Source organism: Saccopteryx bilineata, chromosome 3, assembly GCF_036850765.1.
Source record: "Saccopteryx bilineata isolate mSacBil1 chromosome 3, mSacBil1_pri_phased_curated, whole genome shotgun sequence".
Taxonomy (NCBI): domain Eukaryota; kingdom Metazoa; phylum Chordata; class Mammalia; order Chiroptera; family Emballonuridae; genus Saccopteryx; species Saccopteryx bilineata.
This window is the reverse complement of record NC_089492.1, coordinates 281812224-281827647: the sequence shown is the minus strand read 5'-3', so window position 1 is coordinate 281827647 and position 15424 is coordinate 281812224. Positions and strand designations below refer to the sequence as shown.

The 15424-nt window shown below is 50.4% G+C and overlaps 1 protein-coding gene across 6 annotated transcripts in view; it reads right to left on the bottom strand.

The window, feature by feature from the left end:
• Positions 1 to 210: 210 nt before the first annotated feature.
• Positions 211 to 15424, bottom strand: part of PADI2 (peptidyl arginine deiminase 2) — an 80622-nt gene continuing 65408 nt past the window's right edge. For all 6 annotated transcript variants that reach the window (XM_066270313.1, XM_066270316.1, XM_066270312.1 and 3 more), the window contains 6 exons: positions 12872 to 13023; positions 10159 to 10303; positions 8935 to 9028; positions 6571 to 6656; positions 4631 to 4759; positions 211 to 3648 (listed from right to left, as the gene is read on the bottom strand). In XM_066270313.1, coding sequence (XP_066126410.1) covers positions 3415 to 3648; positions 4631 to 4759; positions 6571 to 6656; positions 8935 to 9028; positions 10159 to 10303; positions 12872 to 13023 — 840 coding nt within the window. In that variant the 3' untranslated portion in view covers positions 211 to 3414. The remainder of the gene's footprint in view (positions 3649 to 4630; positions 4760 to 6570; positions 6657 to 8934; positions 9029 to 10158; positions 10304 to 12871; positions 13024 to 15424) is intronic.

Sequence of the window (15424 nt, the reverse complement as noted above, 5' to 3'; positions counted from 1 at the left end):
GGGTCAAATTGCAGATACCTATGTGTAACAATTTTGTTATGAGAAGAATATGGCATTACCCAGAGCAGTGGACACTGCTGGTGCTCTGCCCAGATCCTTTTCTGGTTCTGTGAGCTCAGCCCCAGCTCCTGTGATTTTGCTGATAACTACAGCTGTGATCCTCTTTAGATGATTACCCGTGGGTTACCAGTGCCCCTGTACCCATTCACAGAGCCAAAGTTCTCCCAGCCAGTGATTGACTGGTGCAGGTGTACAGAACTCCGCCTGCAGATGTACCCGCAGCGGCCACATAGACTCCAGAGCTCTCCAGTGAGCAGGCCGCGGCTGCACCTGAAACCACCCTCTTGTTCGGCTTTTTCTCTTTTTCCGCACTGCTCCCTCCACTCCCTTATTGGTTTCTCCAACGGGCACTTCCTTAATAAATCACTAGTTCTTAAATGGTGTGCTTCTGGGTGGGGTACTGGTCTTGACCTTGGGTGCTGGCCATGTCATACACATGCACCGAGTGTGTGGGGGATGCCAGACCCGCGAGATAGCCTTGTGGAGAGCACTGACCCTGTGCCCAGAAGAGCAGGGGCTCCAGGATCAGAAGAGGGCTCTCGTGTGGTCTCCATCACCCCAGGCCCTGTCCATGAAGCAGCAATGAGTATCACACAAACAGCCACATGATTACCCCTCTGACCATTTATTTTACTGCTGTTTAATCAGGCTCTCCCCCAACATCTTTTGATCTACATCATGACCTCTTATCCAGAAAGTTGAAACTGTGCCATCTTCACGACAGACACCTCTGCCCTGTTACATACAGTATTTCACAATAAAGACTGAAACGGGAACTTCGCTGAGTTTTGCAATACAGAAGTGTATTCTAGGCCTCCATGTATAGGAAGTGGTGAGGAAGAGTAATGAGTCTATGGGGCTGGGGGAGAAGGGGTGTCTACACCAAGGGTAATCACACAGGTGGGCAAGCAAGATGGGAACAGGTGTCTGACTCTGAAGGGTTCCATAATCATCAGGGATTACTGACTTAATGATGGGGAGAGCTGTAGAAAAATTGATCAACACACACTATCTCCACATGGGAGGCACTTACTTCCCCTTAAGATAGACTAGAAAAAAATGCAAGCAAGGCCGAAACCCACATTAACCAAACACACACACTACACACTCTAAGTCTCCAGAAAAACATCCCTAAATAGGCACTTGTGTCCAGCTCTGGGGTTGGAGGGAAGATCTGGTGCTTTGTCCTCCAAAGGCAGGGGCACAACAGCCTCTGAAAGCTCTGGGGCTTTTAGACCATCTGTTGGGTGGTCCTGGCCCAGCTAGACAGGAAGGAGGTCTGTTTAATGCAGACCCCCTGACTCCCATTTCACAGAGACAGTGCCTTGCGGAGTCTCTATGCCCAGTGCATTTTCTGAATATAGCAGCCTGGCGTTTCTAAAGAGCACATCACTGAAAGGGCAAATGCCGGCTATTTGAATATTGGCGTGGCATGTTGGGAACTGACCAGATCCTTGAGGCAGGGACCGTGTCCAGCTGGCTACTAACCACTCTATCCTCAGAACCCAGTACTGTGCCTGGCACTTAGTAGGCACACAAAGAAATGATGACTGAATGACTGAACAAAATAATCCAGGAAGAAAATTCCCTTCTCCCAAGAATACAAATGTTTAATCTTCTCATTGGGTATAAATCAGTTCATTTTAACCCTCAATGTGGAATTATAATTCATTTACTCTCCTGATATTAGCTGGCCCTATAGAAACTTTTTTTTTAGTTGAAGCTGAGTCTTTTTGGTTAGGGCCCGATAATTAATCTGATTATGCCCAAAGGAGAGGGTCTTTAGTAGATGCACTGGTGAAGTTTAATGGGGTAATCAATCCGTCCCCAGGGCAGCAGCTGGCCCAGAACTGGCGGTTCTGGCTGAAGGCTAGGCCAGGGGCCCTATGTGTTGGGTCTGAAGTCTGGGGAGGAGGGGAAGTTCTTTGATTATATTCTGGGGGAAAGTCTGAATGATGAAGAAGTCCTGGTCTAGCTGCCCGAAGGGCTGGTATCAGGAATAGGAAGCAGGGGCATTCTGAGAGGAGGGAGGTCAGGTACTGGCCCTGGAATTGAGACCCAAGCAAGAGAAGATGGGGTATGGCCGACCTTAGGGCCACTTTACACACTGAACTCTCAGGCCACAGGGATGCTGGTCTGGGGAGAAACCTTCGAGCCACTGGAAGGGCCTGTGTGCATGAGAAAAGATGAGGCATAAGGAGCATCTCGAATATGGGGGAAGGCTGCTCTGATACAATCTGCTTCCAGGGAAGGTTCTAAGCAATATTATTGGACCCTCAGGGAATGGGGAGGCTAGCCAGTGGGGTCTACACTGCAGAGAGAAAGCCACGGGGGCTTTGGGAGAGACTGGTGAGGAATGAATAATTGGGGCTGCCGCCTGGGAGCCCAAGAAAGGTGAATTTGAAATGACGATGGCAGTTCAAGGTACACTGGGGTCGCAGGGGCCCTTTCCCCGCGATCTGCCTTGACCTTCAGGGCACGGCTACCAGGAGAACTGGTGGGCCCACGACCTCCTTCCTTCAGTTTCATTTAGTTTTGGATGAGATTAAGGCATCTATGGGGAATGATTTGGGTTTATAAGGCTGTTTTATTTTTCATGTCAGAGCTGTCCCAATACTGGCAAATACCCAGCTATTTTCCAGGAAGGACAGAGCTGAGGCTCACTAGTGGTGACTTCAGTGGACACTGAGGGCCTGCTGAGGGAGGGCAAGGCACAGCTCTCCTAAGTCCCTCCCAATTCCTGAAGGTCTCCTGGTGGGTCCCGGCAAGCAGGGGAAGCTCTGGGGGAGGACTCAGGAAAGGAGGGAGGTGCCTAGGCCCCTGTCATGTAAGCCAGTAATTGGGTTTTCTCTTTTTTGTAATATAAGTGCCTGGCTGAAGCTTTCAGTGCTGAGGCATCCACTTCAAAGATGGCGATCTCAAGTAATCTTATTGCCAGCCACACACCTGACCCTTCCTCTCAGGCTCCTTTGTTTCAGGGATCTTGGTTGATTTTGATAACTGACATTTGGGCAGCTTGTTTTTCCTCTTCTGTGCTTTAAAATTCCACTCATGTTTTAAATTTGCCAATAAAGAGTGAGCCAGAGGAGACTAGGCCCCCACCCTCAACCCCAATAAAAGCAGAACCCCCAGGCCCGTGGGTTTTCTCTCTCTACGCACAACCTCGCTGTGTGGCCCCAGGTGTGCCGTGTAATTTCCGGGTCCTGTAAGTAATAAATCTTTTTTTTTTTCTCTCAAAGTTTCTTGGTAGTTATCATTGAAGGGCTTCTTGCAATCATCAGAACCACAGGGCCGGTCCAGCAATAACACTGGTTGTTGATAGGCGGAGACCGGCACACGACTGCCCCCTGCTGGTCAGGGCACCATGTGCCACCATTTGAAGGTGAAGGGCTTCCTGCGGACATTGGTGCCGCAGTGGACTTCTCCCAGAAACTTGTGGTAAGCAGAAATGTCGTCGATGAAGGTGCAGCAGAGGCCCAGGGGCTCCAGCAGGGAGCGCACGTGCGTCTCCAGGCAGCATACCTCCTCCACGTGGGGCCCGAACGGCTTGGGGATGCCCAGGTCCTTGTCGAGCACAATCATGTTCACCTGTGATGGAGCGCAGTGCAGCAGCTCGTTTAAATGAACACCTACGATGCACCTGGCCCTGTTCTAAGCTTGTTGGACCCTCCCAACAACTCTATGAAGTAGGTATTCTGATTTGTTCCCACTTTACAGATGAGAAAACTGAGGCACAGAGGGGACTAAGCAATCATACATGGCAGAGCTGAAGTCGAAAAGCAGGCAAACTTCTGTATGTATATGCATGTATATGCCTGTGCACATGGCTATATATATCCACACATCAGCACGTGCACACGTGTATTTGCATGAACATGCACATATGTGTGTATGTGTGTGTGTATCTAGGTATGTGTGTTCTAACCTCTTTATATCTCATAGAAGACTCTCTATGATAACAAGAATCCCCTGGTCTATTCCCTATCCATAAGGGCCTCTTTTTCTGAGAGAGAGAAAGAGAGGAGAGAGATGAGAAGCATAGCTGTTCATTCACTGCTTTCTCATATGTGCCTTGACTGGGAGGCTCCAGCTAAGCCAGTGACCCCTTGCTCAAGCCAGTGACCTTGGGTTTTAAGCCAACAACCATGGGATCATGTCGATGATCCCATGCTCAAGCCGATAACCGTGTGCTCAAGCTGGCAAGTCTGCCCTTGACTGGCGGCTTTGGGGTTTCAAACCTGAGACCTCAGTGTCCCGGGTCGATGGGCTATCCACTGCGCCACTGCCAGTCAGACCATATGGGTCTTTCTAACTTACACAGCCCTTCTCTATCAGTTTAAGGTAAAGGATTCCCCAGAAGCCTGGAGAGGCAGCTAAGACAAGCATATATCCCCTCAGAGGGAATGAGACCCAGAGAAGGCAGTGCCTGAGGTGGGCAGGTGAGGCCACACAGCAGTTCAGCCAGGACTGGGACCTGGGCCTCCCAACTGGACAGCCTCAGCCCAGGGGTCCTCCTGGATCTGGCTACCCTGATTGGCCTGGATGGGGTTTGGGGTCCTGTGCGCCTCACCATATTTGGGAAGTAGGCTATGGCTTGGCGGTTCTCGTCCATCTTGAACAGAGCGGGCAGATCGATGATGTCCTGCTCCCTCAGCCCCAGCTCCTTCTTCAGGATGTCACGGTTCCAGTCCAGGCAGCGCTGGGGTGGGAGGAGAGGAGGGAGGGCCGGTGAGTGGGAGGACAGCCCTGCCACCCTTGTCAACTCCACTCCTGTCTGCTGCATCAGAGCCAGGGCCCTGGCCCTCCAGGTAGCCTTAGAGTGTGAACCCAGCCCCCTGCCTGCTCCAGTGCCCCTTATCAGGGCTCAGCAACAATAATAGAGAGAACGAGAGCGATCACAGCAGCAATACTAGTGAGTGCTCAGAAAGTGAACCGGACCCAGTACTACGTGCTTGCTATGCAGCATTTCACTGACTCTTCAGACCACCCCATGAGGTGAGAATAAGGGTGACCATGTTTTTGATTAACAATAATAAGAGCTAACATGTACAAGTGTCCTAAGTGTATTATCCTAAGTGCTTTATATGCATTACCTATTTAAGCTCAAACCCATGAGGTAGACACTATTATTATCCCTTATTAGAGATGAGGGGACTGAAGACAGGAAGTTCTTAGTGAGGTGCCCAAGGCCCTCCTGCTAAAGGGGGGGAGGGGCATGATTTGACCTCAGATCTATCTACCTGATGCCAAAAAATGACCAGAGAGTGGATATTAAAGTCAACTTTTAAACAGCCACTGAGGGGTTTTGTGAATTTCACTTCTCCAGCATCCACTCCACCCCTTCCCCTGCAATGTTGGGTTGGATCGACTACACCCTCACTTTCTGGTGAGAACTACTTAGTGAATGCTTGCCCCTACCTCCTTGCCCCAACAGTTGGCTCAGGGATGGGCCGAAAATCAAGGTTAAGGCAATCAGGATATGGTAACTGGCTCAGGTTAGCACCATTAGTGAAGTACAAGGCTTTTGTTTAATTGTTGGGGGCATAGAAGGCCTCCCTTTATGGATGGTGTGCCAGGTGGATGTGAGAACTATTGCATCTATGTTCCTACCCACGAGGGCCCCGGCTGCAGACCCAAGACATGCAGAGAAATGGAGCCGGAGCCCTGATCAACCTGTGCCTGAAATCCACACCACTGCTGAACTTCCCATGCGTTTTTGTTTAAATCAGTTTGAGTTTTCTGTTTTCTTTTTCTTTTTTTAAACTTGGTACTTGTGGAGGAGACACTGTTCCATGATGTGACCATTGCTGGACACATGGCTGGACCAGGGCCAGAATGAAGATCGCTTACTGCAGACCCCCGTAGAGACTGATAGTAACTGAAGTTCATTTTGACATAAATCAGCAGCCCTCCCCTGCCTCCCATTATATGCTGGTTCCTGGAACAGGCCATTATAGCATACCTGGTAGTATTCACGTACTAGTACCCGTGACTATTCCCCCTTCCCCCAGGAATCCATTTCATCTTGAAAAATTCAGGGCATGTATTCATATATGCATTTTTCTGGAGAGCCGGTCTGTGGCATTCACCATATTTTAAAGAGGTTTGTCTCCCCCAGGTGTTATGGGCTCTAGCCTTACACAGCCCTGGGCTCTTCAGCACTGCCTCGAATGCCTACCTTCCGAGGTCCCCTATCTGCCACTAGCCTCTGCCACCCTGTGGACCCTGACTTTGTCACCCTTTAGCACCCAGCTTTATAAAGCACAGGAGTAAAGCGGGGAGGCTGAACCCAATGTTCACTGAAGCCCCTCCCGCTGTCATGCGCCCTGAATCCTTGGCCATTCCCTCTGGATGTGTATTAGCGTGAACGTGCATGTATGTGTGTGTATGTGTGCATGTATCTATGTGTGTGTGAGGATGAGAAAGGTGACCTCGGGCACAGCTCATCTGCCCTGGGGGCCCTCAGCCCCAGCACCCCCACCAGCAGCTGGGCCCCCGCCCCGCCCTCACCTGGAAGTACTGGTTCTCCTGCACGAGGCTCTCATTGGACAGAATCTTGTTGATGGTGATTCGCTTGTTGCTCATCCCACCCAAGCCTGTGGGGGTCAGAGGACAGGGGGCAGTTTGGCGTTATTTATGCCAGTTTCTGGGCTGTTAGAATGAGGGAGAGGGGGCTGGGAACAGGCTGGGGCACGGGAAGGCAGTCCCAGGGGAAATGAGGTCCCTCTGCCCGGGGAAGGCAGCACACACGCCTTTCCCCAGGGTTGGCCACATCTCCCGGGCCAGGGAAGGGGTGGTGGCCGCCTTGCTCTCTCTCTGGCCAGAGGGTGGGGTGGCACAATTAGCCACCTGATTCTTCAACCTGGAGGCTTCTTCTTTTTTATTTATTCATTTTAGAGAGGAGAGAGGGGGGGGGGAGAGGAGGGGGGGAGGAGCAGGAAGCATCAACTCCCATATGTGCCTTGATTGGGCAAGCCCAGGGTTTTGAACCGGCGACCTCAGTGTTCCAGGTTGACACTTTATCCACTGTGCCACCACAGGTCAGGCCTGGAGGCTGCTTCTAAGGACAAGCAGCCCTAAAGGGTGAATAAGGCAGAAGCAGGAATCCAGTCCAGTCTCAGGCTTGTTCCCTGCTCTGGCCGGTGCCTGCACATGCCTCCTGTTCCATCCACCATGACGGCCCACGGGGTTTCTGCCCTGATGAGTACTGCCTAGTGCTCACTGAGCACCTGCGATGTGGCAGGCACTCTTCCAGAGGTTTTACGTGGACTGACTCAGTAATCTTCCACACATTTCTAGGTAGCTGCTAGAATTAAAGATGAGAAAACTGAGGCACAGAGAAGGTACACGACTTGTCCAAGGTCTTAAAGCTAGTGGCATATCCTGCTCTGGGAAGAGTCTCTGGTCCATTGTACTTCCCGGTCTTGTAGCTTGTCCGTGAGAGAGATCAGGGCTCTCAACCTAGACCAGTGGTCGGCAAACCACGGCTCGTGAGCCACATGTGGCTCTTTGGCCTCTTGAGTGTGGACACAAAGGCCAGCTTAGGAGTACCCTAATTAAGTTAATAACAATGTACCTACCTATATAGTTTAGGTTTAAAAAATTTGGCTCTCAAAAAATATTTCAATCGTTGTACTGTTGATATTTGGCTCTGTGGACTAATGAGTTTGCCAACCACTGACCTAGACTGTGCTGTCTCATCACCACTGGGACTTATCTGTACAAAGATAATGGTTCCTAGATCCTATGGGTAGCTATGGAGGTATGTTTAACATAGAAAGAAGCCTCCAGAAAGTCAAGACTTATGTCTGTCAATCCAAGAAAAGAAATAATTCCTATCAGTGAAGAATCAAAAAAGGATGGTGGTTTTAAACTGGTCTTGGCTGTCCTAGACAGCAGTCACCATCAGGATACTGCCTTTGGATGTGGAGGGCTGTACTGTGGGACAGTATCAACCAGCCTTAGGGACAGCAGACTTTGCAAAGGAGACAGACTGGGGAAACCAACCTGAAAGTGACAAAAAGTAATTTAAGAAAAACATAAGGAGCTGTCATGGCCTGTCTCACCTGGCTCCCTCTCTCCGCCTGATCAGTTCTCTCCTCATGATTAATTTAAGTGCAAACCTCATCCCCGTCCATGTCTGTCCCAGTTACGTGGCCATCTCAATTTACGCGGGTTATTTCTCACGCTGGGACTGACAGTGACGGTGTCTGGTTATAGATCAGGCCCGCTGACTCCCACATTTCTTCCTGTCCCTAAAATGCATTAGGTGTATTTCTCTTTCTTCCTTTCTAAAACACAAGCTCCTTGAATGCAGATAGTATAACAGTTTTGAACCACTGAACTCTCTTCTGGGTATGGTACCATTTAAATTATACTCTCGGTCCTGAAGAAGCACGTGGCACTATTCATGATAATAAGGAGCAATGGGCACCCTGGCTGGGTAGCTCCGTTGGTTAGAGCATCATCCTGATAGGCTAAGTTTGTGGGTTTGATCCCCGGTCAGGGCACATTCAAGAATCAACCAATGAATGCATAAATAAGTGGAACAACAAATTGATGCTTCTCTCTCTCTCTGTCATCTCTCTCTCTCTCTCTCTTCCATCTTCTCTGTCTCTCTCTCAAATTAATAAATAAAAAATATATTTTTAAAAAATGAGCAGTGGGCAGCTCCATGGTTCAGCTGCCCACAGAAAGGGTCACAGAAAGGAGGCCAGGGCTGCCTCCTACCACGGTGACAGCCCTGGGGAGGATCAGCCACCTCTAAGGTGGAACTGGGTGCTCAGGGACACAGCTGTCATCAGTCCCATCCTCCTGAGGCTTTCTCTGGGGGCTCAGCTCCATGCTCCCTGCCAGGGCCCTGTGGACACTTACCTTTAAACATGATGGACTCCCCATGGCCTTCCTTCTGCTTCTCTCGGAAGAGCTTGTAGCAGGCCGAGGTACTGGCCATGAGCATCCGAAATTGCTGCAAGAGGTCATCCAGAAGGACAGTGTCAGCAGAGGGCAAGTGGCCAAGGAGCACGAGGGAGCCCTTGCTCAGAGGACCCAGAGTCCTGTCTGCATGTTTCAAGCCGCCCCGCGCCGAGTGGCAAAGGCTGCCTGGCAGGGTTTTCTCGTTTCAGAAGAATAGTTCCCACCCTTCCTGCTATAGAAATTCCACCTCCAATGCCACTGAGTCAAAGCTTAAGGAGTCCAAGGTAGCCTTGGATGGAGGGTAAGAGCTTCTTCAAGTTGCCAAGAGGCCAGGCCATGTGCACAAAATTTCCAGGGTAGGAAGTTGCAGCCATTCCTTTCACTTCAGAAAATGAAAGAACCGCTGTCCAGAGCTCCAGGCCCACACCCCATGCTCTCTAGAACATGATGGCTGTCACAGTAGCCACTAGTGCTGTGTGGCTGGTTATTAGATGTTTGAACTGTGACTTGTCTGAACAGAGATGTGCTGTTAAGAGGAAAATCCATGTCAGATTTTAAAAACTTATAAAAAAAAGAGAGAATGAAAAATCTATCATTAATCACTCATATTGGTTACATGTTAAAATGCTAATGTGGATATGTTGGGTTAAAAATTTTTTTTTTCTGTATTTTTCTGAAGCCGAAACGGGGAGAGACAGTCAGACAGACTCCCGCATGCGCCCGACCGGGATCCACCCGGCACGCCCACCAGGGGGCGATGCTCTGCCCCTCCGGGGCGTCGCTCTGTTGCGACCAGAGCCACTCTAGCGCCTGGGGCAGAGGCCAAGGAGCCATCCCCAGCGCCCGGGCCATCTTTGCTCCAATGGAGCCTCGGCTGCGGGAAGGGAAGAGACAGAGAGGAAGGAGAGGGGGAGGGTTGGAGAAGCAGATGAGTGCTTCTCCTGTGTGCCCTGGCCGGGAATCGAACCCGGGACTTCTGTACACCGGGCCGACGTTCTACCACTGAGCCAACCGGCCAGGGCCTGTTGGGTTAAAAATTTACCTGCTACAGTGACAATATACAAACCAGCTTCAGCCTACATCCTTCCCCCTCTACCTCTAGATCTCACCCTCTGCTGACAGGAGCTGGTAGCACATGGATTCTCCACTATCCTATGCACTCCAGAGACAGAGCCAGCTCACCTTTGTGCCTGGGATGGGGACGAAGGTCATGAACTCATCCACATGGCCCACGGTCAGCCAGTCCGAGTAGAGCTCCACGGGTGCCTGCACCTGCTGGGCTTGCAGGAAGTCCCGCACCACCTTGGTCATCCTCCGACCACCGGACCTGCAGCGGGGTTGGGGAGGAGGCAGCTTTTCTGAAAGTCGCCTACCATATGTTTCACCAGAGGACCTGCAGCCTCTGGAACCCAGCCTGAACCCAGAGTGGCAGCAGCAGAGAAGTCATGGGAAGCAGTCTGAGCTGCAGACCTGAGAGACTTTGATGCAGGCAGGAAGGTGTTTGAGCGAAAAGGGAAAGAAGGAAGCATTAGTTGCAGCCAGGGCCTGGGCAAAGGGCCTGGAGCCCAGCCTTCTGCTCCTGATAGTGTCAGTGGGTGTAAGGAGGCCAGCTTCTGTTTCAGGGGTCTTACCTGGACTGCTGGAAGGGACTAAGGCTCAGGCTTGTTCCCCAAATCTGCTCTAGGCCTTGTGTCTCTTTGCTACATTAACTTCTACTTAATTCATATTTAATCAATTAAGTGACACCTCTTCCAGGAAGCCCTTCCTGACTTCTAGACCCCCAAATGTCTTCAATCTCCCCTTTACCCTTAGAATATAACTGAAGGTTTTTACAATGGACAATATATTCCTCTCTGATCTGGCCCCTGCCTAACTCTCCTTCCTCATCTCTCTTTTTTCCTCCTTGTTGTGTTGACTCCAGCTACCTGCTAAGCTTGTTACCACCTCTAGGCTTTGCCCTTGCTGTTCCTTCTATTTGGAAAGTTCTTTTCCTCTTCCCAGGGCTGCCTTTCTCACCATTCAGCTCTCAATTCCAAAGTTACTTTCTCAAAACCACAAAAGCTAAAGTACCCTTGCCCCATCACTCTTTATCATGTGACCTCATTTTATCTTCTTCATTGTACGAATTAGCACCCAGAAGTATCTTACTTATTTTCTTGCTTCCATGCTTATGTGCTGTACTTCCCCACTCTAATAAAAATTCCCCGGGAGCTGGGACTCTGTCTGTTTAGTTCACTGCTGTATCCCCAGAGCCTAGAACAATGCCTCGTACCAAGAAAGCCCACAATAAATATCTCTAGAAGCCCTCCCTGAACTCCCCATGGGGATTAGAAACCCCTCATTAAGTTCTCTGTCTCCAGATCATTCTCTCTGTCTTTTTTTTGAGAGAGAGAGAGAGAGAGAGAGAGAGAGAGAGGACAGACAGGAAAGGAGAGAAATGAGAACCATCAACTCATAGTTGCAGCACCTTAGTTCATTGATTGCTTTCTCATATGTGCCTTGACTGGGGGGCTACAGCAGAGCCAGTGACCCCTTGTTCAAGCCAGTGACCTTGGACTCAAGCCACTGACCATGGGGTCATCTCTATAATCCCAGGCTGAAGCCGGCGACTCTACGCTCAAGCTGGTGACCTAGGGGTTTCCAACTTGGGTCGTCAGTATCCCAAGCCAATGCTTTATCCACTGCGCCACCACCTGGTCAGGCTCCATATCATTCTTTATATAACTGTACACACCCCTGTTTCATGTCTGTTATCACCATTTTCTTGAAGGCAGGGGCTGGACTTATGCTTGACACAGGGCTTGGCCCTTGGCAGGTGCTTGGGAAATACCTGTTTAATAGATGAGTGGCTATCGAGTGGAGGGAGGACAAAAAGGTGGGCAAAAGATCACTGACAGTGCCAGTAGCCTCGACTAAGAAGGTAGAGTATCCCATGTGGCTCAGAGGGACTTGTTGCCCAAATCCTGGCTGGTCCCATATGTGTAGGTTCCTGGCAGCCCTTTTGTGAAGTGAGGACCCACAGTACTCATTATCTCCCCAGCAACTGCTCTGACCAAGGGAGACTCCGCCATTTCATTGCCCAGTGGGTAATCCGCGGATGGAATGAAGGTGTCGCACACAGGCCACGGAGCCAGGGAGTCAGGCTTTGGGGCAGGGCCATATCTTCTCACAAATCTTTTGAGTGTATGGGCACCCTCAAGAATTTTTTTGGTGTGGTCCCACTCATCCTCTTTCAGTATTCCTTCTCTGGACTCCTTCATCCCTTCCCTACCTGGTCTACAATCTCACTATATACCCTCCCGTTTTGGAAGAGAGTTTTTAATTTAGTTTTATATTTAATATTAATTTATGCTAAGATGTACAGGCTACCTTGATTTTCTTTTCTTTTTTGTGACAGAGACAGAGAGAAAGACAGAGAGAGGGACAGATAGGGACAGACAGACAGGAAGGGAGAGAGATGAGAAGCATCAATTCTTCACTGTGGCTCCTTAGTTGTTCATTGACTGCTTTCTCATACGTGCCTCCACTGGGGAGCTACAGCAGAGCGAGTGATCCCTTACTCAAGCCAGCAACCTTGGGGTCATGTCTATGATGTCATGACTCTGTGCTCAAGCTGGTGAGTCCGTGCTCAGGCCAGATGAGCGCTCGCTCAAGCTGGCGACCTCTGGGTTTCGAACCTGGGTCCTCTGCATCCCAGTCTGATGCTCTATCCACTGCACCACCACCTGGTCAGGCTAACTTGATTTTCTTTTCATAAATATCTGTATCTGATCAGAGAGTTACGAGAGGGGCTGATTCTCCCAGCCATGGCTCCATGTATGCGCAACCCAGGCCACTCCTACGGAGGCAGAGACCCTCCCCACTGCTGCCCTAGCGCCACCCTGACGTCTCTTACAGAGGAAAGCTGCTCCCGACGAGGATCCGGCCCAGGGGGTATGTCTTGCCGTTCACGGTCACTGGGGGACTGACCTCCAGGTTCCCGAAGGAATCAAGGCTGGTGACAGGCTCAAAGAGGGGTTCCCGGGTCACATAGCCGAAATCTGGGCCCTAGGCAGGGGGCATACATTCGTCATTAGTGTCCTGTAGCCAGGAGTCCTTTCCTCCAACATTGCCACCTTCTGATGACCACTCTTTGACTACCTTTAGTCTGCCACTTTGGGCAGTTAGCCTCTGGGCAGGGGGCGGGGCGTCACCCACGGTCTTCTGATTCTCACCAAAGAGCAGGGCCTGGCAGGAGGAGGCTGAGTTTGTGAGCATGTTGGTGTGAGTGTGGGTATGGATGTGAGTATATAAGTGTGTGTGTGCATGTGCACACCTATGCATCTGAGTCTCTACACATGCCTATTTCCCAAACACGAAGACATATCAGTGACTTCAGGATTAGTCCTCATTTTGTGCTATGGTTGTCTCTGCACATCTCTTAATTTCTCAGACCCTCAGTTTCTCTATCTGTCAAAGTATTGGATTAGGTGACCTGAGTGAGGCAAGGTGCAAGATTGTATTATTGTTCCCAGAGACTAGCTTTCTCCTTCTTAGTAAGAGGATTTTGCATCCTGAGCTATTGCTGTGTGTCTTCTGGTATCTCCCTGTAGAAGGAATATAGTTCCCTGTCCAGGATCAGACTTAGTCATATGACTTGCTTTGGCCAATGAAATGTGAACAGGAAGTGATGTATGCCAGTTCAGAGTTAAAGCCATAAGATCCATAACATATGCCTGCCAATGCTTTTTCTCCCCTCCTGTGCTAGGAGAATGGCATTTCCCAGACTGGGGCTGCTCTTGCCACTTGGGATCTAAAATGAGGAAGGGACAAGGAAGCAGAGCTGCAGACAACCAATCAGTAGTCAACATGAGTGCAAGCAAGAAACAGACCTTTGCTCTTGTCAGGCATTGACATTTGGGGGATATTTGTTACTGCAGCTTTACCTAGTGAAAACTGACCGATACATGCAGGAATGGCAGATATGTAACATCCCAACCTATTCCCAAACAACCATGTTTGTTCACTGAGCCCAGATGTAGCCTCAGAATCCTTCTTAGCACAGAGCTCTACAAGACTAGAACTGGCATAACCCCAGTGGTCCCCAGTTGATATAATCTTGGGACCCCCTGAATTTTAAGGTTCTTTTTATAATCTCTCAGTTAAAAAAAAAGTAGGGATCTTGCTTGGGAACTTGCAGTGGGACTCGGACTAAGCTTGTCTGACAAAAAGCCTTGTTAAAAAAAAAGTGACATGGGAAGATATGTAACTTATCCTGGCCCAGCTGAGAGGCCCCAGGGACAGCTGTGGCCGGTGGGGTGGATGGCTGAAGCTTAGCGCTTTCTCGCCTGGGAGCCCCAGATGGCAATGTGCAGTGTGCTGGAGGCTGGGGCAGCTGGGGTTTTATAGTATCACACAGGCAGGCAGGCACGCGGCACAAAGCTGGGTTTGGCACAGGTCTCCAGGAACAGTGCAGCCCAGGGCTTTGGAAGCAGGCCAACCTGGAACACGGAAGGCAGGCGGTGACCCGGGGAGAGTGAGAGCGGGGTCTGGGAGCCCTCGGTTCTCACGCCTGCGGCGGGCTAGTTTGACTCTCCCCCTCACAGGGCTGAAGGAAGTGGACAGTCCTCACCGAGGACAGGATCCAGGGCTATGGAACGATAACCCTAACAGCTAATGATGGGCACTGTATCAGGTGCAGCAGGGATGGCTTATAGAATGCCTTCGAGCTTCACAACGATCCTGTGAGATGGACACCGCTTCTGTCCCCATTTTACAGAAGAGCGAGCTGAGGCTTCGGAGGTAGAGCTGCTTGCCCAAGGGTCACACTGCCGCTAAGGAGTGGAACTGGAACTCAAGGCCAGGTCCACCTGACATTGACATTCATTCCAGAGCTTTGCCCTCACACCAAGGGCTTCACCATCTCCCTGTGATGAGGGGGATAGGCTAGCAAAAGTTCTCAAGAAGCAGGTGTGAACCTGGCAAGGGGTTGACTCTGAGCAGCCCCGATGTCTTGGGGAGGGCACAAAAGGGGAGTGGGATTGGCCTCCAGAACTGAGGGAGGGGCCAGATTGATTAAAAAACCAAACAAACACGTGCACTGAAACCACAGCTGCCATGAGCTTTGGAACCGTGATTTTCGACAATTGCTTAACTATAATTTTCCTCTTTGAAACTTATTTTGCTACAAGTTAGAGGTGGGGCAGTGGCAGAAGTTGGGGCCCCTGGCCTGCCTTGGTTGCCCACAGTTCCCATTTCTCAGTTAACAGAAAACTCTCCATTTTTTGGAAAAGCATCAGTTTTCAGAGCAGGTCAGGACCTTAGAGGTCACTGTTCCCACTGACCCATTTGGTAGGTGAGAAAACGGGGAGCCTCAGGCAACAGACTGATTTGTCAAAGATGCCCCAAGTCTCCTGATCACTCTGTCCTGTAAGGGTTGCCAGGATTGTGCCCCCGCCCCTGCCCCCAC